This window comes from Mesoplodon densirostris, chromosome 18 (assembly GCF_025265405.1).
Source record: "Mesoplodon densirostris isolate mMesDen1 chromosome 18, mMesDen1 primary haplotype, whole genome shotgun sequence".
Lineage (NCBI taxonomy): Eukaryota > Metazoa > Chordata > Mammalia > Artiodactyla > Ziphiidae > Mesoplodon > Mesoplodon densirostris.
Genome location: NC_082678.1, coordinates 6,335,069 through 6,358,092, shown reverse-complemented (window position 1 = coordinate 6,358,092; position 23,024 = coordinate 6,335,069). Strand labels below are relative to the sequence as shown.

Below are 23,024 nucleotides of genomic sequence, written 5' to 3'. Positions count from 1 at the left end.
CAGGCCACTGCCCCCAGCCTCCTACGTTCTCCTCCCAGTGTAGCCCGGCCCATCTCCCCACCCGAGGCCCCGCCCCCGACCCCTCCCCGTCCTGGCAGGCTCCGGAGAGGCGGTGCCGGCCAGCGGTCTGGGACAGACGCACCAGCGGGACTACAAGTCCCAACAGCCACTGGGGCCCGGCCTCGGGGGCGGGGCTATACCGGGCAGCGAATTGGGAGCAGCCCTGGAGCTCAGGCTAGGGAACGCGTATGACCAATCGCCGGGCGGCTCGCGCCGTGTGCCGATGGGGGCGGGGAGAAGCCCGCCAGGGCCCGGACAAAAGCCGGATTCCGGGCGGCCGCGGGAGGCTGGAACGCTCGCTGTAGTGGCGGTGTTCGGGGTCCTGTAGACCGAGCGCCGCGCACAGGCTTTCGCAGAGTGGTGAGTGGCGGGTGACTGCTTTCGCGAGATGGACCTCACCTGGTCCCGGAGCTTCCTGCCTCCCTCCCCCAACCCGGAACCGCCTCCCCAGAAGCCGGCTTCGGGCTCACGCGCGCTCCCTGCACCTGCTTGGAAGTTTTGAGGGTCTTAAGCTTTAGGTTAGCCTTCGCCGGGATCCCGGCTGGTTGCCTCGTGTCGCCCCCTCCCCCCCCCCACGCCTCCACATTCCAGTTCCTGGGAGTTTGCACAGGGCTTGCCGCCGTCCTTGCCTGTCTTCCCTCCGCCGAATTGCATTTGCCCCTAACTGGAGCCCCTCATCCCCACCCCGGGGCCAGTCATCGAGCCTCGTCGGGCTTTATCCGGCCACCTCTTTCCCCCATCTGGGTCCCTCCCACCGGATGCCGGGGACGGGAAGTAGTGGCTAGTTTCCCCACTCCTACCCCTCATAAGCCGGGCTCAGGCCCTTCCTCTTAGTTCTGTGGAGTCGACTGAGCCCCGCGCCGAAGTGGAGGGAGCGAGCGGGGCACGCAGCCGCTGCGGGCCACATGGGGCCGGGCCGACCCAGGCCTCGCCACGAGGACCTAGCCTTGGATCGGCGGCGCAGGAAAGACCCTCCTAGCTCTGGAGGTGCCGTCGGGCCCAGCCGCTAAGCGACAGATGGCCGGGGTACCCGTCTCCCTCCCCACCCTTGGCGTTGATGCCGAGCTTGGTCGAGGCAAGGTCCTCAAGGGGCTGGAGGATGCTGCCGCCGCCCTCCTGTTGGGCTTGGCCGAGGGCCAGTCGCGGCGCCAGCTGCCCTCTCCAACCTTGGCAGATACTGTGAAGTGCCAAGGAGTTCTGCCATTAGGTGGTCCTCCGGAGTCTGCCTGGGAAGAGGATTTTGGGGGGGTGGGAGGGGAGCAGTGCATAGCACAGTGTGGTCAGCCAGCCCACAGCCCGCTTCTCTCTCCACCCTTTAACTTTGCTCTGGGTTCCAGCCAGCTCAGATCATTGGGTTTCTGAAATTCTGAAATGTTGGGTGAAGGACAGCTGGTAGACCCAGCTGCCCAGAGGGTTGTTTTCACCTCTTAAAGAGCTGCTGCTGCTGCTGTTTTTTTTTTTTTTTTTTTTTTAAAGCGCTCCTTAAACAGCTTGGAGGATGGTGATGGGAACAGACCTCAGACACTGAGCTGGGTGGTTGGTGCCTCCACCCCCATTCTCCACCATGTTTGCTGCAGTAGGGGACCCCCAGAATTCTGCCCCTCCTTTTACTCCAGGGATTGCCTGTCGTTTAAAAAAAATCCCAGTCCTACGGATACTAACCTTAAAATAAGTACTCTTTGTCCTTCCCACAGAGACCATAAGTAGCATCCCCAGTGGTTCCTCTCCACTGGCTGTGTCCCAGGGATACAGTCCTGGGGAACAGGCTCCTTTCATTCATCCTTCTCTGTGGGCCGCTTCTGCCCTCGGTGACTGCTGTGGATGAACTCAGTTCTGGGCCACTTACCCTGTCTGCAGAAAAGACCCCATTCTGCTCAGAAGGTCCCTCCTTTGGATTGAGAGAGAGAGAGAGAGAGAGAGAGAGAGAGAGAGTGTGTGTGTGTGTGTCTGTCTGTGTGTATGTTTTCAGGTTCCTTGGCATGATTTCTCCCACATTTAGCTAAGTAACAGTTTCTGGGACTCTAGAGTGGACCCCTGGGGTCTTAGCTCTGCCCTGAAACCGTCTCTCACCAGTTTGATAGCACATTCAGTTATTCAGTTCCTGAGGAGGCAGCCCAAGACTCTGTAGTGGTGTGTGTGTGTGTGTGTGTTGTGTTGTGTTCCCAGCCCAGATTGGTATACACGTTAAGTCCTATTGTCACTTGAGCAGATGTTCTTAGCTCTTGGTCTCTGGGCTGTCCGATCATGGTCATAGGTCACCACCTTGAAATGGTATGCACAATTGGGTATGTGCACATTTTTCTGGGCTTTTCTTCTGGTGCTCAGAAGAGTCTGAGACCTCAGATAGGTTAAGAGCCACTGCCCTAGAGAGACCCTACTGAATGATTAAACTTGTGGATTTCTTTCCACCCAGTCCACTCCCTGGCTTTGTGAGCCTTCTTACCCTGTCTTGAACATGCAGAGGTCAGATTCTTTCCGTGCTTTTATTCTGTCTGTAAATTCTCTGTCTTGGCTTTGAGAGGGCCTTCCCCATCTAAGCCACAGTGCTCTAGTGGCAGATCTGTTTGGGTGAACTGGCAAAGCTTTTCTATCCTGTATCATCCCATGTTGTCTTCTCTCCCATCCCCTCCCGAGGACTGGTTGAAGATGAGTTCTTGGATCTGAGATTTGAACAAGGGCTCAAGAAAATTGTGATTTTTTTTTTTTTTTCAGCTGCAGAAGGTCCCGTTGCTCATCCGTGTTCTTTCCAAAGTTGGGTCTCTGTTTGGGGAGGTGCCAGGTTTGGGGGCGTGTTGTTCTGGGAGCGCCCTCTGCTGGAGAGGCTTAGCGAGGGGCTTCCTTTCTCCTGGAATCTGTGATCAGCCGGCGGCTGATGTGTCTGAACCGCTAAGGGTGGTCAGCGGCTGCCCCCTCCTTTCTCTGCTTGATCTGCCCTGGGCTGCACTCTGTTTGGGAGGGGGGTAGGGGCACGTGTACCCATCTGATTTCAGGACCAGTTTTTCTGGTCTGAGTCAAGGAGGTTGGGAAATGGAGCTGGAGTGGGTGGGGGTGGAGGGCTGTGAGGCTGTGGGGATGGTTGAGGTACCTCCTTCGGAAACTTATGTTGAGAAGGAGCCGGAAGTCATCCCAGGGAAAGGTGAGACAAGGGAACGTCTCCTTTGAGCCCCTTCCCAGCTACCCGACTTTGGGCCAGACACCAGACTGAATGCACCCATTGTGCCGAGCTGGAGACTAGCTGGGAGGCTGAGGGAGCCAGCCAAGCCAGGGTGAGAACCTGAGGCCCAGCCTGGCTTTGGGAGGGAGGTGCAGAGTGGCCCCTGGAACTGGGAATGGAGACCAGCCTTCCTGAGTGTGTAAACCAGGCAGCCCTCTAGTTCCACCCTCTTTTATTTACACTTGACTTTTCTCCCCCAGCAAATTCAACAACTTCAGTTCTGGGTCTTTGTTGGAGAGGCAGGAGTGACTTTTCCTGATCTGGCCAAGCTCTTGGCACGAAATCACTTGGTTTCCTTTCCCTCCCTGTCTCCCCACCCTTTCTCTCCCCAAATTGCTCCTGGCACTACCAAGGGAGAATGGGTGTGTCGGGACAAAGCGATGGGGAGGGAATATGAAGAACTTGTCATCAGAGACTCTTCTGTGAGGTGAAAGTAGGGGAAATGGCCTGGTCCTTGGAGAACTGGTCTTTTCTCTAGGGCTGAGGTGTGGGTTTTCTGGGGACCAGGAGTGAGAGGGTTTGGGTTCAAGGCTTGGGTCCCGGACTTCCCTGGTTTGGCAGTGGTTAAGAATCCGCCTGCCAATGCATGGGACACGGGTTCTAGCCCTGATCCCAGAAGGTCCCGGAACATCCCGCATGCCGCAGAGCAACCAAGCCCGTGCACCACAACTACTGAAGCCCATGCACCTAGAGCCCATGCTCTGCAACAAGAGAAGCCACCGCAATAAGAAGCCCGCGCACCACAACAAAGAGTAGCCCCCGTTGGCCACAACTAGAGAAAGCCTGCGTGCAGCAACGAAGACCCAACACAGCCAAAAAAAAAAAAAAAAAAAAAAGCAGGGGACCTAAGGCTTTTTTTTTTTTTGGCTGCGTTGGGTCTTCATTGCTGCGTGTGGGCTTTCTCTAGTTGTGACCCGCAGGCTTCTCATTGCGGTGGCTTCTTGTGTTGCGGAGCACGGGCTCTAGGGCTCAGGCTCGGTAGTTGTGGCTCACAGGCTCTAGAGCGCAGGCTCAGTAGTTGTGGCGCACGGGCTTAGTTGCTCCGCGGCATGTGGGATCTTCCCGGACCAGGGCTCGAACCCGTGTCCCCTGCATCGGCGGGCAGATTCTTAACCACTGCACCACCAGGGAAGTCCTCCCCGCCCAAGCCGCTTATTAATTAGGCTTCTTGGACAAGTTATCTGAACCCCTCTGAGGTTTTATTCCTCATCTAAGAAACAAGGCCATAAATCTCCATGTCCCTCCCAGGGCTCACATACATGTGACCGAGGATGGTTTCTGCCTCTTCTCCCAACTCTGGCTCAGTTAGAAGTGACCAGTATGGGTGGTCCCCAGAGAGGCCTCTGTTTTGCTCTAAATTAGTAGCTGGATGACTCAGTGGGGTGGGTGGGATGCACTGAAAGTCACAGTTCCCCCAGCCTGTTTCTGCTCTGAACTTGGGTAGGAGTCTAGTGTCCTGGGAGAAATGGGCTTTGACGTGACTCTTCCTCTTTGCTCCTTGGGGGCTTGGTCCTGCGTGAGGCTAAGTAGACTTGCTCGCCCAGCCTTCAGGCTGGTGATGTGTATAAGAGTGTGAAGTGGGTGAGTCTGGGTGTCGGGGAGACCAAACGTGGAGGGCGTGTAAGGCCAGCATTGCGCAGTTTGGCCGTGTTCCCCACAGGTCACAGAACCAAAGGGTGTGTTTCAGTGTCTGTATGTCCACCTCGGGTAGGACTAGCACTCAGGTTTGGGTCACATCCCTGCTCTTCCTGGTCTCCCCATCCGGCTTCCTCTGTGCCAGGGTGACTGTGGTCTCTCGGGTGAGCTAGTTTTCCTAGAGGGGGTGGAGGCCAAGAGTCCCTGGGGAAATAAATGCCACCCTTGTTTTTCTCCACCATCATTTCCCGATCCTCCTTCTATGATGTGAGAAGCGCTGTTTGAGATCTCCCTTCCATCCCTCCTCCTGGGGCGGCCCTCTTCTCCCTCGGAGAAGCGCTGAGATCGGGTATTATAGTCTGGGGGCAGCTGGGCGTGGGTCTGCCCTGCTGGAGAAGATAGCACCTCCATCTCCCTACCCCCTCTGACCAGCCCCTCTCACCCCACCAGGTAGAGCAGGGCCCTCCGCAGCCATGTCGGCCAAGGCGATCTCCGAGCAGACAGGCAAAGAACTCCTCTACAAGTACATCTGCACCACCTCGGCCATCCAGAACCGGTTCAAGTATGCCCGGGTCACCCCTGACACTGACTGGGCCCACCTGCTGCAGGACCACCCGTGGCTGCTCAGCCAGGTGAGCCTGCCCCCCGGCCTGAGCCCCTTCTCCAGGCCGAGAGCCCCAGGAAGAGAAAGCAGTCGGTTTGCTGGACATGGCCCCCCGGGGCATGTGATGGCAGCCGGTCTGCATGGGTGGGCAGGGTGCAGGGGGCCGAGCACGTTTTGTGTTTGGCCCCGGGCCCTGCATGCTGAGGTCCCCTGGCACGGCGTACAGAGCCTGGACTGGAACTGGACAAACCGGAGTTCAGATGGCAGCTCTCTACATGTTAACCTTGTGGCCTGGGGCAAGCCATTTCACCTCGCTAGAGTTTTAGATTTCCCATCTGTCAAATGGGCATAACACTCAAACACTGAGTTTAAGGATTAGTAACAATGTCTGGAAAGTATTCAGTGTGCTGCCTGGCACTTGGTAGTTGCTCACTGAAAAACATCCACCCTATTCAGGAATATGTCCGGGCCATGAGGAAGTGTGACGCTGTACTTAGGGTAGAATGGCTGATGGGATCCACCCTGGACTAGAGGCTCCTCTCTGTAGATCTCTGCAGGGCTGTAGTTGGGATGGTGTCTGGAAGCTTAGACTTCTTTGGCAGGTCCCAGAGGGCGGGACTGGGACCAGTACGGGGAGGCGCTCAGGGAGGCAGGTGCCCTCCCACCATGAGGCAGCCCAAGCCACAAAGCAAGCTGCCTCCGGAGGCGGTGAACTTCCTGGTCCTGGAGCTGTGGGAGCAGTGGCTAGGGGCTGCTTGTTGGTCTTATAGACAGAGTTCAAACCCTGGGATCGGGTTGACCAGATGTCCTCAAAGGTCCTTTGTCACCCCAAGGCTGTCTCTGTTCTTTCTTTTGAAACACAGGTGCTAGTCCACATTCTGAGGAGTTGAATGAAGCTAAGATACCACATAGGGAGGGTAGGGAATCACTTACTCATTCAGCACGTATTCAGTGAGCACCTGCTCTGCCAGACCCCATCCTGGGTGAGGATGGCTTTAGATTCCTGGTTGTTAAAAGAAAGACGTTGGCCGGGGTAGGTGAGGGAAGCTTCTGGGAGTTGACCTTGAAGGTTGGGTGGAATTCGCTCTGGGGGTGGAGTGGATTGGAAGCCACCAGGCTACGCTGTGCTTTGGGTCCCCAAACTGTCACCTCTTACTCTACCCTATCTTTCCTTGCTGTAAATACAAACCCCTCTTATTCCAGAGCTTGGTGGTTAAGCCAGACCAGCTGATCAAACGGCGTGGAAAGCTGGGCCTAGTTGGGGTCAACCTCACCCTGGACGGAGTCAAGTCCTGGCTGAAGCCACGGCTGGGACAGGAGGCCACAGTGAGTCTGGGTGTAGGATCGGGGTGGATGTGCTGTGGTAACAGAAGCAAATGTGGTCGCCTCCAGATCAGCACTGTGGATCACCCCCACAGCCGGTCAGATTGCAGCCTGGGGAAGGCAGGAGCCCAGCAGAGCTGACTTAGGCAGCAGGGCCGCCTTGGTGCTCATTCCCAGCTCCCCTATCGGGGAATGGCAAGGTGTGCTCTACAGGTAACCCCAGTACAATCTGAGAGCCAGGCGGAAATGGTCTGTTTCTTTAACAACAATCGTGGAGATGGGACTCTGAGAGCTATTCCGGGAACTCCTTTCTTTTCAATCTCCAGAAAGGGTAGGGTAGCTTGTCACGACCTGCGTATGTAAGCGGGTGGGTAAAAAAAAAAAAAAAAAAACTTGCAGAAGGGAGATGCAGAATCATTTAGGCAGAAACGTTCTTGGGCCAAGAACCTAGGAGGAGGAAACAATCATACTGAAGAGTAAACTTAATTCTTGCCTTCCCCCAGCTCGTTGATCCACTTCAACTCTGTAGGTGAGACAGTTAAAGTGAAATATGGCTTAGGAAGGCTAAGTGATGCCCAGAAATAAAACTGCATTTCTCTTTCTTCTCCCAAAAGGAGCTGGAGAACTGAAGGGAGGGAGTAAGCTGAGGCTTGGCTTACACTGGGGAGGAGGTGCTGTCCATACCTGGCTTTGTCGCATCTGGGGTGACCAGGGACCAGGGTTGAGCTGTTCTCTAACTTGGTTGCCCGGGAGTCGATGAAGATGGTGATGGAGCCATCTTCCTTCTTACTGGCCTTCCTCAAATTGGCTCTTCCTGTTAATTTCCCAGTTTCTGGCTCTCGTGGGTAAAGAGGGATCCTTGACGTTATACACAGGCCCGGGGGCAGAGGGATCTTGACCTTTGCGCCCCCAGGCCTTTGGGGAGAGGACAGCAGGGTTGGGGGCTGAGCAGTGTCCCCAGGGAGGTCCTCATGCTTCCTTCCCCTCAGCTGTCTGTTGGGAGGGGGATGTCAGGGACCTGTAAGCTGGCAGCAGCGTTGACCCCGGCAGGAGCAGCTCATTACCTCTGATGGATCGCTGTCTGGTCCTGACTCAGCAATGACGCACGCATGGGTGGGCGGAGGCTTCGGCACATGCTGGGAGGGATGAGGGCTGTCTCGCCTCGGCTGCTGCCAGGGACCCACTCAAACTGATTAGCTCTGCAGGCCTGTTGTCCTCAGCCGGGAAAGTCTGTGTGGAAAAGTTTTCCCTGTCAAGCTCCCCTCTCTCCCCACTCCGAGCCATCCCCTGCGCCTAGACTCCTGTTCTGGGGCTCGGTCTCCCTGCCTGAGCTCTGGGATAGATCGCCTTGATTTGTCTGAGCGCTTTAATTTGTGGCACAGCAGAGGGGGAGATGCTCCTCATCTCTGCCTTTGGGGGCGGGGTGATGTTGCAGCTCATTTATCATCCTCCAGAGGAGGCAGGAAAGAATGTGTGAGGTCAGGTTGACGTGTAGCTGGCACGAGGTGGTGGGCGGAAGAGGAGATCTCACGAAGACCTCTTGAGCCCATTGCCCTGGTTTCTGGAAAGATCTCTCTCTGGCAGGTGTCGTGGCAGTAGTGCTTGGGCCCCGCCTCTGATGGGAGGGCGAGGTGGAGGGACCAGAGGGCGATCCTTCCTCCTGCCCTGTGAGCAACACATGCCTTCTGGTCTAAGCTTTATCTCCCTCAATCTCTAGGTTGGCAAGGCCAGAGGCTTCCTCAAGAACTTTCTGATCGAACCCTTTGTCCCCCACACTCAGGTATGTGTGAAGTGGCTCCCAGATGGGTCTTCTCCCTCTGGGAGCTTTGTGTCTGCTGACCCTAAAATGATGAAGGAGAAATCAAGCTGCTGGAGAAGAACCAAAGGGACCAGAGTCTCTGACGCGGTGCTAAGGGTTTGAGGGTGCTGCGGAGCAGGGAGTCCAGAGATGAAGGAAAGGGCTTAGTTTGCAGCAGGAAGGAATCAAGGCTGGTAACAGAGGGGACTTCCCAGTGCTGGGATGAGAAGGACTTGAAGGCAGGACCCCTTCCCCCAGAGCAGGTCACGTTGGCTCAGTCTGGACCGTCAGCCAGCAAGGCAGTGACCTCTTGTCTCTTGTCCTCAAGGGGAAGATGGTGACCTGCTCTTACCTGGTGAGAGGTGTCTACGGGGTTTTAGAAATGATACCACCGGGGTTGGGCCCCTCACCCACGTGGTGCTCTCTTCCCCCGTAAGGAGGAGGAGTTCTACGTCTGCATCTATGCTACCCGAGAAGGGGACTACGTCCTGTTCCACCACGAAGGCGGGGTGGATGTGGGTGACGTGGACGCCAAAGCCCAGAAACTGCTCGTTGGTGTGGACGAGAAGCTGAATCTTGAGGGCATCAAGAAACACCTGTTGGTCCATGCCCCCGAAGACAAGAAAGAGTTGAGTGAGGGATGGCGGGGAGGTGGCAGCGGAGGAACGGGGAAGGCCGACAGCTCTGGGCACAGAGTGGGGAAAGCAGAGTGGTCTTCCCTGTCTGGGCACCCACTGCGCCGCCCCAGCATCTGGCCGGAAGGTGGGGAGCAGGAGGCAGGCACCGCCACTCCCCGCCCCCAGGAGGGATGCTGCGGGTGGAGGGGAGGCCAGCTCAGAGTGAAACATGCGTCAGCGTCCCTCACCTCCGTGCCCTTGCCTGTCTGGCGCGTGTCCTCCGCCTGCTGCATGCCTGACAGCTCCCTTCCGCCTCAGCGGCTGAAGAGTGATGTCTGGGGAGCGGGGTTTGGAGCGGAAAGTGAGGGGTCAGCGGGGTGGGTGTTGGCAAGTGGAGCTGTCAGTGACAGTGAGGGATTGCTACTGAGCCACTCCGCCACGGATTGACAGTCCCTCTCTGCCTCCCCCTGTAGGATTCTGGCCAGCTTTATCTCCGGCCTCTTCAATTTCTATGAGGATCTGTACTTCACCTACCTCGAGATCAACCCCCTTGGTAACTATCTCTGCTGGGGTGGGACAGGGCAGAGTCCCAGTACCTATGGTAACCCTGGCCTTGACGTTCCGAGGACCAGACCCCCACTTGCAGGGGGCAGCGCAGACAGCTGTGCGAGGGCGGAGGGATCTCCAGGCTCCTGTTCCTGAGCTCTCAGGAGGCCACAATCATTCCTCTTTTCGCCAACTCCAGTTTCTTTCTTTCTTCTGTGATCGGGAAGTCCTGGTTATGATCTGACTCTGCTCTGTGGCTCTTCTGCCAGTGGGTTAGGCTGTCCTACCAGGAGCTGAGCTGCCCCTGCATCCGCCTGACCAGTCAGACCCTACCTTCCTCTTGGTGCCTCGGAGACCCCCGCCCCGCCTCCCCCTCCAGGACTTGGTCCATCATTGACCCCCAAGGCTGGAAAGACCTGGGCGAAGCCTCTCACGCTGTGAAGGAGGCAGGTGGCGTGGGCTGGCTCTGGCCGGGGCTTCGTAGGGCAAAGTCCTGATTCAGATTCCAACTAGGGAATGGACCAGATGGCTCTGTGCTGACTTAATTAGCTAAATGGCCCTGGGGGAAAGGGAAATGGACTCCAGTGAGGTGGCAGTGAATGAATCCTGCTGGCTGGGGGCCCAGTGAGCCCACGGCTTCCCACTTCTCGCCGGACCCTAGGAGACCCTGGTGTGTGCACCCAGGGGCCTTAGCGACTGTGCCTCAAACACTTTTTTGGTAAATAGCAGGGTTGTGGTGGATGAATAGTTAGACATTTAAGGCATGGAGGATAGCATTTTGTAAAAATGCCTAAAAATCGCCATGGCAACTGAAACAGACGTTCCTGCCCTATTACCTACAGGTCAGGGAGCGGGGACTGGTCTCGTAGAATTTGTTTTTCCTTGAATGGGGGAAAAGCTGTGTCTCCATAAGGACCAATCTGGTTTCTTGTTGAGCTAGAGAGTCCTTAGGCCTGGGTGGTCCCCCATGGGAGCAGTGTGTGGGGAAGTCTAGAGGGGGTTGGAGGTTGATGGTCATCTCTGCTAGGGCCCATGTCTGATTGTCCCTTCTTTTCTTAAAGTAGTGACCAAAGATGGCGTCTACGTCCTTGACTTGGCAGCCAAGGTGGACGCCACTGCCGACTACATCTGCAAAGTGAAGTGGGGTGATATAGAGTTCCCTCCCCCCTTCGGGCGGGAGGCTTATCCAGAGGTAAGGCTGGTTTGGGGAGGAGATGGAGAGTGAGGGGGACCGGCGGGGTGGGGGGGTGATTGATCTCCTATGAGCATTTGGCAACCCTTGTGGGCTATGTATTTGGCAGGAAAGGAAGGCCAAGAGCCATTTAATTTTTTTAAAACCCTGGAGGAGGAGGGTGTGGGGGTCAGCCAAGCCTCTGACTCCCGGCCGGAGATCCTTTTAGACTCTCCTCTCAATCAACCTCCCTGGGCTCATGACCTGATTTGTTGTTTCTCGGTAATTCTGAGTGGCTCCCCGAATCCTGTCAGGAAGGTAGTTCTCTCGGCCGCTTGCTGAGAATTTTAATTGCTCCTTCCCACCCCATCCTCTGAGAGGTCCTCGCCACAGGATCAGGCGTGTGTGGCAGAACCCAGGTCAAGGGAAGAGGCTGGGCTGGGGGGAGGGATGGGGCCTTGGGGGATGAGCTAGGCAGGCAGATGCTGGGAGTGGGGGCCATGCTTGAAGTAGAGTGACATAGCGAGGCCCGGGACTTGGGCAGAGAGCCAAGGACTTGAAGTCTGAGAGAAAGGGGTTGGGAAGTTTGTCTCCAGGCGGTGACTGGCTGTGGGTGGTTTTGGTACTTGGAGATGGCATCACGTTTTGTCCCAGGCACATGAGGCCCTGCACAACCCCTTCTCCCTGACGCTGCGAAGGCAATGGAGGACCTCTTCATAAGACTCCAGGAGAAGGGGAGGGGTCCTGGGATCTGTGACCTGGTGAAGGGTGTGCCCCCAGGGCCCACCTGTTGCTGTCTGGCCCCTAGGAAGCCTACATCGCAGACCTGGACGCCAAAAGTGGGGCAAGCTTGAAGCTGACCTTGCTGAACCCCAAGGGGAGGATCTGGACCATGGTGGCCGGAGGTGGCGCCTCTGTCGTGTACAGGTGACTGAGAGGGCTGCCGAGGGGATGGCGGCTGGGTCCACCTAGGCTTCCCACGTGTGGCCTGGATCAAGTCGCTTCGCCTCGGGGTCTCCAGTTTCCCCCCTCGGTGCAGAGCAGAACTCGGGGGGCATCCCAGAGGGGCCTACACAGTGTCTCTGCAACCTTCTTCTTTGCTTCAAAATGAAGTTATTAGTTATAATTCTTATAATTAGTGATATGTGCTCCATGCAAAAGTACAACAAATAACGGAAAACGATCCAGAAAGTGAATGTTGCTTGGCTGTGTCACCACCCCTCCCCCTACGGTCACCACGGTGTGTGTCCTTCCAGGTGTCGTAGTGCCTGTATGAATAGTCATACTTTTACACTTCATAGAAGTGTTGGGTAGGGCTGGGAGGATGCCCCCCCCCCCGCCCCGGGGAAGTCTGATGCAGGACAGTTAACCTTCAAGTGTGACTTGTTTGGGGCTTGAGGGTCTGAGGTCCGAGAGGTCAGTTCCATAGGCTGCCCGTCAAGGCTTCAGGGGCGTCTGCGTGGCCTCCCAGGCACCAGGCCGCCACCCTCTGCCACTCAAGCTGGAGCCAGCACTGACTTCCTTGTCTCCCTGGCAGTGATACCATCTGCGACCTAGGGGGTGTCAACGAGCTAGCGAACTACGGGGAGTACTCAGGTGCCCCCAGCGAGCAGCAGACCTATGACTACGCCAAGACGATCCTCTCCCTCATGACCCGCGAGAAGCACCCCGATGGTGAGACATGCGCTCCTTCCCCGGGACAGCCCAGCGTCCTCGGTGGGAACAGCTTTGGCTGGGCTGTGAGGCACCGAGGTTTTCCTGGTCCTTTGCAACCTGGGGCTAGTTATTTAACTTCTGGACCTCAGTTTCCCTGACTGTACAATGGGCAGTGACAGCGTCTGTCAGACTGGGGGCTCCGAGGGGGCGAGGAAGGGGTGGATATATAAAGCCCCCTGAGCAGGTGCAAGCGGGGAGACGGTGGTGGCATGCTTTTGCTGACTGCTAGGACGCGGTTCTTGGCGACTCACTCACACATTTACTGTCTGGGCTGTGTGATTCCCAGCTTTCCTGTATCACCTGTCCTGTGTTTTGCGACTACAGATACCAATTCCCCTTCCCTTGAGCCAGACAGAGATTCCCACCAGGGGTATCCAAATGCCAAGCTGGGTTTCTAGATGCCCGCTAGGAATGATGTAGAGATTCTGTGGGTTCGAGAATTCCCTGGCTGTCCAGTGGTTGGGACTCCGCACTCTCAGTGCCCAGGGCCCGGGTTTGATCCCTGGTCAGGAAGTAGGATCCCACAAGCTGCGCGGCGCAGCCAGAAAAAGAAATTGAGGTTTTTCTGGGCTTGGATTAACCACCTGCCTGGTGGCATAGGTTATGGAGAGTCGAGCTGATGACGCTGAACAGGCATCAGGAGAGACCAGCTTGCTCCCCCCGCCTCTGCACTGGTATCTCCTAACAGCTGGGGGACGCTCACTCGGGAGCTGGCACCCCCTCAGCTGGATTTCTGGTATGATGCCCAGGTCTACCTTTCTAACCCTTTTTTGGCTCCTCTTGCTCCAAACCCAGGCAAGATCCTCATTATCGGAGGCAGCATTGCCAACTTCACCAATGTGGCCGCCACGTTCAAGGTAACCAGCTGCAGGGGAATGGGGTGGGGGGGGCGGTTGGGAGCGGGGAAGGGAAGTTTCTGTGCAAGTAGGTTTGAGACAGAAGCAGGTTCCCATGAATTACCCAGTGCGGGGAGGGGCTTTTGACCCAGGGATGCACAAGACACTGGGATGGATCTGGATCCGAACCTGTGTGTCTCTGGGCAAGCAGCCGACCCTCGCGGGGCCATAATTCTCCCATCTGAAGTGTGGGGAGAAGGGGGATTTCTGCCTTCCCCGCTTTCAGGACCAATCCTTCAAAAACTGGCTAGACTGATCTCATTCCCAGCACTCCACTGTAAGACTCTGGCTTCTCTGCACCTCCTAGTGGTTTTGTTGCCCAGGCATCTGCCCGTTCTCCAAAAGGTCGGCATGAGGAAGTGTCTGATGCCCTGGGGCTCCGGCCCATCCAGCCAGAGGCCCGTCAGCCTGGGTCCCTGTGCACAGGTCAGGGGCGTGGGCCCCAGTTTAAAGAAAGTGTGACTGCCGGTCAAGAAGGATGACAGCTAACGTGTCTCGAGACCCCTCCCCTTCAAGGGGGCCGCCTCAGGAGGCCCCTTATCCCGTCCTGTCAGGTGCTCACTGAAGCCCTTCAAAAGAGTGTCTTCCATCTGGTAGTACCACATAAGCTTTGAAAATAACGCGTAGGGCTTCCCTGGTGGTGCAGTGGTGGAGAGTCCGCCTGCCGATGCAGGGGACGCGGGTTCGTGCCCCGGTCCGGGAAGATCCCACATGCCGCGGAGCAGCTGGGCCCATGAGCCATGGCCGCTGAGCCTGCGCGTCCAGAGCCTGTGCTCCGCAATGGGAGAGGCCCGCGTACCGCAGCATAAATAAATGTCAGTCTTGAAAGTCTGAGCTCTCGAGAAGGAGGGGACCAGGACAGGACTAGGCCTCGCCAGTCCTGCCTAAAACAGGTCCCTAATTGGACCTGATTCAACAAACAAATCTGACACAGGTGAATCTCGACAGCTTTGTTTTAACTTCTGAGCAGCCTGTAATAAAGGCAGTGCCGTCGATAAGGGCGGTTACGTCTGGAGCAGGAACTGTGTGTAGAGCTTCCCGTGAAATGCCGTGAGCGACAGAACTTAGACTCAGTGAACTTGCCCTCCATCTGGAGAGACAAAACTGGTCCACACCTGTACATGCTCCCACGTTTCCGCAGTTGATACCCATTGCAATGCTTTTCCCCCAAATCACTTGAAGAAGCTTTTGTAGGACTTCGACATTTAAGTAGACTATGTCCTGATCACCCTGACAACTCTTGCATAGGACCTCGGTATAGAGTTTCCCCCAAAATTGCAATAAGAGAACAAGAACAACTATAGATGGGTTAAGAGAGACCAGCAAAGCCCCGCTGGCGTTGCAGGCCCAGCACCCTGCGCATCGAGGGGTGTCACCGCTGGGTGCCCCATGTTCTCACCTCAGCACCATTAACAGTGGTTGCTTGTCCTGGGCCTTTGGGTCGCTTGTGTGTGCAACACGTGTAAAATTCTTGAGTGCCAGGGCCTGCTGTGCTTTGTGAGAAGCCGCCCTGGTTTTTTCGTTTTGTTTTGTTTCTGGCTGTGCCGCACGGCTTGTGGAATCTCAGTTCCTTGACTAGGGGTTGAACCTGGGCCGCGGCAGTGAAGCCGCTGAATCCTAACCACTGGACCACCAGGGAACTCCCAGCAGCCCTTGTAATCTACGCCCTGGGACATTTGTTTCCCATAGTTATAAATGCTTGCTTTATGGCTGCGTTCATTCTAGTCACATGTCTGTTGTCCCTCGGTGCTTCCAGGGCATCGTGAGAGCGATTCGAGATTACCAGGGCCCCCTGAAGGAGCACGAGGTCACGATCTTTGTCCGAAGAGGTGGCCCCAACTACCAGGAGGGCTTACGGGTGATGGGAGAAGTCGGTAAGATGGGGAACCTTTTCTGTCTCTCCCACCCTGAGCGTCACGCCTCCTCGGGATTCCTGAAAGAGTCAGTCTTCCAATGCCTCCGTGCCCTCCCACCCACCTCTGGAGGTGCAGCTTGCTTCTGCTGCTGTTCTGTGCCCTCCTGACACAGAGCACCTGACCAAAACCTAAATTCAGAATGGGCAGGAAGGCATTTTCATTCAGCTGTTCGTTTAGCAAATAATTGTGGAAGGTCTGCTGTGTGCCGGGCCCTGTGCTGAACCCTGGGGTCACAGCCACATGGGATAGATGACGGGCAGCAAGCCCTCGTGCGGTTGAGGACGGTGATTGCAGCGTCAGGCGGCATGAAGGAAGACGAGCAGGGGGAAGGAGGGGACACCTGTGCATCTAGCATCTGTGGGAGGGGACACGGCAGTTTTAAATGAGGCAATCGGAGAACGCTTGACCAGAAAGGTGGCATTTGAGCAGAGACCTGGAGGAGGGAGCAGTCAGTGGTGACTGTCTGCCGAGGAAAGGGCAAGTCCCAAGGCCCTGGGGTAGGACCAGCTGGGAGGGCTGAGGGACTGGGGTCGGGAGAGCGAAGGCAGGGAGTCTGGGGATGGAGGCAGAGAGGCCAAGGGAGCAGATAGGCGCGGGGCTAGAACAGGTCTCGTGGGCACTTGACTGTGACCCTGGCAGCGGCTGGAAGACTGAGCAGAGGAGTGACACCATTTGACTTAGGTTTGAGAAGGTTGTTTAGGCTGCTGGGTGGAGACAAGACCAGAGGGCAGCCAGGTCAAAGCAGGGGGACCACCTAGGAGGCTGCGGCAGCCTCCAGGGCAGAGTGGTGGCCTGGACTGGGGGGCGGGGGAGGGAGACAGTGGTAAGTGTCCAGGCCCCGATCGCTGGTGGCCTGGATGGAGGGAGGGGTCCGGTAATTGATCGAACCGGAGGGAGTTGCCCCTTGCTGAGCTGAGGGCAGAGAGGGTGTGGGTCCATTTTGGTTTCCTTTCTTCCTTCTGCATTTTGGGCGTCTCCTGCAGGCTCCTGAGACCTCAGACTCAGAGCTGTCAAGAACTTGGGGACCACGTCACGTCCGTGAGGACTACGATTGGGTCTCCCTGAGTTGACCTGATAGAACCAGCAGCTTTGGTGTTGAGTGCAGCGCAGCCCCGTTGCTAAGAGCAGTTATGTGTGGGGTGGGGGGGGTGAGGTGAGGAGGATATGAGACACTTCTACTCGGTGATCACGCCCTCTAACTGGAGAGACAGAACCTTTCCACCTTCCCATTTGCCCAAATCTGATATCCATGGCAAACACTAACCCACCTCGATCACTTGAAGTGGTACCAAGTCCTCGTTTTCACCTAAAACCGTGGACCTGCCATGGACGTAGCCCTCGGAACAGCACGGTGAATGTTGCTCAGTCATGCCTGGGACGTTAAACTCACGGGACAATGAACAAGTAAACAGCGGCTGGAACAAGAGGCTGTTTGGTGGGGACCCACAGGCAGGGCGGTGTCGGGGGGAGCGATTGTCAGAGGTCAGGGAAGGCCTTTCCCAGGAGGTGGCGCTTGAGCTGAGCTGAGTGACAGCCAGGTGACCGCTCCATGCAGAGGAAGGAACAGGGCCAGAGCCCTGGGGAAAGGAGCCCGGCTGTTGAGGAACAGAGGCCGGGCCTGGGTGGCTGCAGTGTGGTGGCCACGGGCGACAAATCTGGAGGGGGTTGGAGAGCCGGGGAACGGGAGGGACGCAGGCTCTCATGATACCTGTGGTCACTGGAGAGTGTCTGTAAGGCTGTTTCTTGCTCTTATTGGCAGGTGACCTTTACAGAGTTTTGTTTGGTGGTGACGATAATGACCACCAACTTCTCCTGGGATAATTGGGCTTGCTCAGAAAGTGCCAGACGTCGGGCGGGCTCTGAAGGGGCCTTGCCAGAGTCATGTGGCCTTCCTTGCAAGGCACGTCTTAGGAGACTTGAACCACGGATGCTTTTCCGTCCCTCACAGGGAAGACCACTGGGATCCCCATCCATGTCTTTGGCACCGAGACTCACATGACGGCCATTGTGGGCATGGCCCTGGGCCATCGGCCCATCCCCAATCAGCCGCCCACGGCGGCCCACACTGCAAACTTCCTCCTCAACGCCAGCGGGAGCACGTCGGTAGGTGTCAGTCTTCCTCTGCCGTAAAGCCTGCAGAGGCATCTTTGTCGCCCCTCATATCCCATCCCATCCTGGGCACAGTCCCCAGCTTTTTGGGGGCATTGGGGAGGTATGGGGAGAAGGTAGTATGTGGTCGGTTTCTGTATCTCTGCCAGTTTTTTCTGCCCTATCAAGGTAGTGTAATGGAAAGACCAGGGATTTTTTAATCAGACCTGAGTTCAAGGGAGGGACCTTGGTGGGTATCGCCAAGAGCCTCAGTTTGCTCACCTATAGCTTGGGGACAATACTAATTCCTATCTCGGAGGGTTGTTAAAATAGTTATTTTGGAAGCAGCTTGTAGAGAACAGAGCTGTGCACAGTTCTTGTTACCTGAGTTCTTTGGGGCCTTAATGACCGGTAGCTTTTCTTCCAGCTGTTCCCTGCGACTGTTTCTCTCTCTTTGTCCCCCCAGACTCCAGCCCCCAGCAGGACGGCGTCTTTTTCTGAGTCCAGGGCTGATGAGGTGGCACCTGCAAAGAAGGCCAAGCCCGCCGTGCCTCTAGGTAACTCCCAGCAGGTTCAGGACCCTCCTGTCCCCTTCCCTTCCTGGGCCCCGCTGGGCCAGCAGAGGTGGATGGAAAACGGTTTGGGCTTTGCTTTGGGGCATGGTGCCTGGGATGGGAACAGACACGAGGAAGTGGTGGCTGGAGCCTTCCCCGTGGGCTCTCCTGGTGCTGAGGGCCCATGCTGCGCCTGGGTCACCCCACTCCCCATTGTCTTCCCCTCCGCCCCCTCCTGTGGGGGGTGTGAGCTGGGCAGGGAGGCTGCGGAGGAGACAGGGTTACAGAAATGCCAGGTGGGGGCAGGGTCCCTCAGACTCTCGTCCTGAGTGGACGGCAGGAGCCCAAAGCTCAGAACGGCAGAGAACGCCCGCGCCCACGCCCCCAGCCGTCCTGGGGCTCTTACCGGGACATTCCCTTCCGGTGAGCCCACCGCAAGGGCGCACATTGTCTACCAGCCCGTCTGTGCTTTGCCTGCTCGTCTGTCCCTCCTGTGATTCATCAGAGACATGACCCCTGCCCGCCAGCCCTTGCGACCAGCACTAGGTAACCTGTGTTACTTACCGCTGGGCTGACATGGCCTGTGCGGCCCCTTCCTGGGACGGACAGAGCGTGCTTAAGGCATCTTGTGAAATAGTGACGCTGGCTCCAGGCACTCCAGATTGGAAGCCGCCGCCCTGCAGTCCCCAAACCGGCAGCTTTGTCCACAGCACAGAATGACAGGTCCAGTCCCTCGGCCTAATCATCTCCTTGTGCTTCCTGGGGACACAACAGGTTGAGAGGGTGGGACCGGGCCCGCTGTCCCTCTGCAGGGCCTGGGCCTCTGGTGTTCAGCCCACCCTCCGAGCCTCGGTGCTCTTGCTCCTCTCTGCGCTCTGTGGTCCTTCTCCCCTTCTCGCCTCCACTCTGCTCATCGGGGGTCTCTCTTCTGTTGGCCTTGCTCCTGTCTGTTGTGAACAGACAAGAGACGGTGAGCGCAGCAGCCCTGCAAGGCTTGGTCCGTGGACCCCTCCCTGTTCCCACCCGCTCCCTCCAAAGCCTCCAGCCATCAGCGGGTCACTCAGTTGCCTTGGTCATTTTCTTTGACAGATTCAGTCCCAGGTCCAAGATCCCCGCAAGGTAGGATGCCCCCAGCTCCACGTGTGGCTTGTTAGCGGGTTACAGTCTTACGGTGTGCCTTTGTCTCCCCGTCCCCGGTGGGTTGCAGTGTTGTCTGGTCTCCTTTCTGTCCCTGCCGTGGTGTGGCCTGCCCCAAGTCCTAGTCTTCGCTCTCCTTTCTTTCCCACCCCTGCTTATTTCACGCCCCCGCTTTCCTTGCCGCGGGGCTGTGACTCCATACGTGGGAGGGGGTGGAGAGCGCAGGAGGGGCAAGAGCCAGGCCCACAGCCTTGGACAGTGGGGTGGAGCCGAGCAGGGAGGGTCCTCCTGGGAAAGAGGGAGCCATGGAAACTGACGGGGGCGTGGCAGAGCCAGCGGGCCAGGCGGGGAGCCACTGACCACCTGGTTTTCATCTACATCCCATGATGTCCCCGTTTTCTTTTCCCACCTCAGCCTCGCCACCGCCGACTTCATCCCAGACTCCCGGCACCAGAGACAAGTTTAGCTTTCTCTGGGATTTGGGTGGAAGACAGAATGGAGAAGGAGAGAGAGAGACCCGGAAGGGTGTGCAGTAAATCTGGAGGAGGGACTGGGCTTTGTCTGGTGTGTGAGGTCACTGTTTAGCGGGGACAGTTTCTGTGTGTGTTCTCACACACTTGGACACGTTCGTCTATTGACCGAGGTGAATAGGTGAATCAGTTCAAAGTGTCAGGGCCTTCATTTACCTTTTTGGCATTGACAGCGGTGAGAGATCCCCCGCTCTGGGGAAGGGGGGTTTCGTAATGATGACCTCTGACTCCTTGCTAAGAAGAGGAAAAGGGTAACTAGGCAAGGTCAAGCAGCCCTTCCTCCCCTACCTCTGGCAGCTTCCACTGTTGCCTAAAAGACCAGACCTGAGGCTGAGCCCTGCGCAGGACAGAAGGGACGGGGGCAGTCGCTCAGTGAGAGCTCTTGGCTGCGGAGGCTGGAGGTGGGGTTTAGTCTTACTGTCCTGGGCGGTGCTGAGACGTGGGAGAGGAAGGATGGCGGTGGATCAGGAAGGGAGGGTAGACTGGGCCTGGACAGCAGGGCCAGTGGAGGAGCCTGGTGGGGGCTTAGCCCCGGAGCACAGGTTCTCTCTGGGGCCTCCACCTGGGCTTCTGCTGGGCTGAGGATCGCCACCTTCAGCTCTGCCGTCTCTGTGCTCTGAGAGCTCCAGTTCCGCCCCCTTTCGAGCTGGAAGTGCGGGTGGGTTCGTAGAGATTCCAGGCCTTGTCCCGATTTCTGTAGCCTCTCGGGTGGACGGCGGGGTGTATGTGCACATGCGCGCGTGCTGACTCTTGGGGGTGTGGGCTCCCCGAGGAGGGGGAGTGGTGGGCCGGGCTGGCTTTATATCCCTCCTCAGTTGCACAGTTGAGCTCCTAATATCAGGTTAGGACAGAATCCTGGCTCTGATGCTAGATGACCTACAATCTTCATCATTTGGCAACTCTGGCCTTCAGTCTTCTGGGACTGGGAAGTGAGGGAAGTGGATTAGGTGGCCTCCCTCGTTCTGTGAGCTCATGTCTCGTTGGAGCCCAGATGGGTCCAGGGCACGGTAAATCCCGGGTGTCTGCACCAGCAGGAGCCTTCTGTCGTGAGAAGCTTCTGGCTGTGATGGAAGAGGCAAGGCTGTGTAGGGATGAGAATCTTACATGCCTTGGGAAACTGGTCTCTTTTAGCCAAGCCTGTGCTAGTACAGTAGGTTAATTAATACCAATGCCCCTGAGCTCTCTGCATTATTTTCCTTGGGGGAGCTGAGAACGTCCCCTGTGGGCTACGTTTCTCCAGCAGAAAGCAGGAGGGTCAGGTGACCTGCCTGTCTTGGGTGACAGCTCAGGAATGCACTTCCACCAGCTCTTCTTGTTCCCCTCACCCCTTTCCTGACGCCCCTTTCCTGCCGGCCTGTCCAAGAGCATTGTTCTGAGCAGGAAAGAGCCACCTGGGAGGAGGATGTGGGGAGAAGGTCATGTGGAAGCTCAGGTAGGATCAGGCTATAGCAGACCTCTTCATTGGACCTACGCTGACCTAGAATCAAGAGGATTCAGATCCTGTCCCGAGCTGGCTTATGTCCAAGTTCACAGGTGATAAGGATTGTTGGGGAGCTGTTTGAAGTCTGGTGGTAGACAACAGGGTCCTGCTGTATAGCACAGGGAACTCTATTCAGTGTCCTTTTATAAATCATAGTGGAAAAGAATATAGAAAAGAATATATATATGTATAACTGAGCCACTTTGCTGTACAGCAGAAATTAATACATCATTGTAAATCAACTATACTTTAATTTTAAAAAGTCCAGGGGACTTCCTTGGTGGTCCAGTGGTTAAGACTCCATGCTTCCTAAGTCAGAAAGAGAAAAACAAATATCGTATATTAACGCATATATGTGGAACCTAGAAAAATGGTACAGATGAACCAGTTTGCAGGGCAGAAATAGAGACACGTATGTAGAGAACAAACGTATGGACACCAAGGGGGGAAAGCAGTGGTGGGGTGGTGGTGGGATGAATTGGGAGATTGGGATTGACACGTATACACTAATATGTATAAAATAGATAACTAATAAGAACCTGCTGTATAACAAATAAATAAAATTAAAAAACAAAAAACAAAAAAACAAAATGACTCCGTGCTTCCACTGCAGTGGGTACAGGTTCAATCAATCTCTGGTTAGGGAACTAAGATCCTGCATGCCCACACCCCCCACCAAAAAAAAAAAGTAAAAAAAAAAAAAGTCTTTCGGTCACCCAAATTGGGAGAGCTTAACATTTTTTTCTGGTGACTTTAAAAAGAATTGATCAAGCCGTCATTTGCATATACACACCTTTCCTGTGAAGTTGAGCAGGTCCTGTAGGAATTCTGCTGTCTGTGCACTGCTGAGCCCTTTGCCAGCCAGGCAGGTTCCCTCAGTTCATTTTGCGCTCTCTGCCACCTCTTTCCAGAAGAAATCTAGGCGACTCTTCCCCCATGTTGCCAGAGTTCCGTCTTCTTGACATTCCTTTGCAGTTTTGACGCGGCACCGACATGGGGCGTGGAGGGGTCTGGCAGGCAGCCCCCGGGGGGGGTGTTCTGGGTGTACTCGCTGTGTCTCTGCCCCCCCAGGAAAGAGCGCCACCCTCTTTAGCCGCCATACCAAGGCCATCGTGTGGGGCATGCAGACCCGGGCCGTGCAGGGCATGCTGGACTTTGACTACGTCTGCTCCCGCGACGAGCCCTCGGTGGCTGCCATGGTCTACCCTTTCACGTGAGTCGAGCACAGTAGGGAGGCTGGACGCGGCCGCCTAGCAGGATATCCTCATCCCATCTCCTCCAGCAGCAGCACAGAGCTGGGCGAGCCCTGGCTTGTCCCCTTTGCCCGAGAAGCATCTGCCCAACCCAGACGGGGGCGGTCGATGTTCCTGGGGGATCTTTTTCCCCCACAGATTAAACTCTTTGAAGGCAGACCCTGCCTTTCCGCCTTCTGGGTGAAGCCCCTCCCGAGCCCTGGCAGATTAAGAGTGTCCTGACCCCTCCTCTGCCTTCTTCACAGCGGGGACCACAAACAGAAGTTTTACTGGGGTCACAAGGAGATCCTGATCCCCGTCTTCAAGAACATGGCTGATGCCATGAAGAAGCACCCTGAGGTGGATGTGCTGATCAGCTTTGCCTCCCTGCGCTCGGCCTATGACAGCACCATCGAGACCATGAATCACGCACAGGTAGCTCACTGCGCCCTGGGGCAGGAGGCAGGGGCACCCTGAATGGCGTCCGCTGCGACAAAGGCCTTGGGA

General features: G+C 56.4%; 1 protein-coding gene across 3 annotated transcripts in view; it reads left to right on the top strand.

Moving 5' to 3' along the window:
* The first annotated feature begins 270 nt into the window (after positions 1-270).
* ACLY (ATP citrate lyase) overlaps positions 271-23,024 on the top strand; it is a 42,787-nt gene continuing 20,033 nt past the window's right edge. The window contains exons 1-16 of one of the 3 annotated variants that reach the window (XM_060082860.1): positions 271-420; positions 5,360-5,541; positions 6,717-6,839; positions 8,554-8,616; positions 9,072-9,262; positions 9,725-9,804; positions 10,862-10,989; positions 11,777-11,895; positions 12,506-12,642; positions 13,480-13,541; positions 15,337-15,454; positions 17,445-17,599; positions 18,051-18,141; positions 19,228-19,257; positions 22,357-22,498; positions 22,784-22,952. In XM_060082860.1, coding sequence (XP_059938843.1) covers positions 5,383-5,541; positions 6,717-6,839; positions 8,554-8,616; positions 9,072-9,262; positions 9,725-9,804; positions 10,862-10,989; positions 11,777-11,895; positions 12,506-12,642; positions 13,480-13,541; positions 15,337-15,454; positions 17,445-17,599; positions 18,051-18,141; positions 19,228-19,257; positions 22,357-22,498; positions 22,784-22,952 — 1,767 coding nt within the window. In that variant the 5' untranslated portion in view covers positions 271-420; positions 5,360-5,382. Of the gene's footprint in view, positions 421-5,359; positions 5,542-6,716; positions 6,840-8,553; positions 8,617-9,071; positions 9,263-9,724; positions 9,805-10,858; positions 10,990-11,776; positions 11,896-12,505; positions 12,643-13,479; positions 13,542-15,336; positions 15,455-17,444; positions 17,600-18,050; positions 18,142-19,227; positions 19,258-22,356; positions 22,499-22,783; positions 22,953-23,024 lie in introns of all 3 variants that reach the window. The other 2 variants (XM_060082859.1, XM_060082861.1) reach the window with 2 other exon arrangements.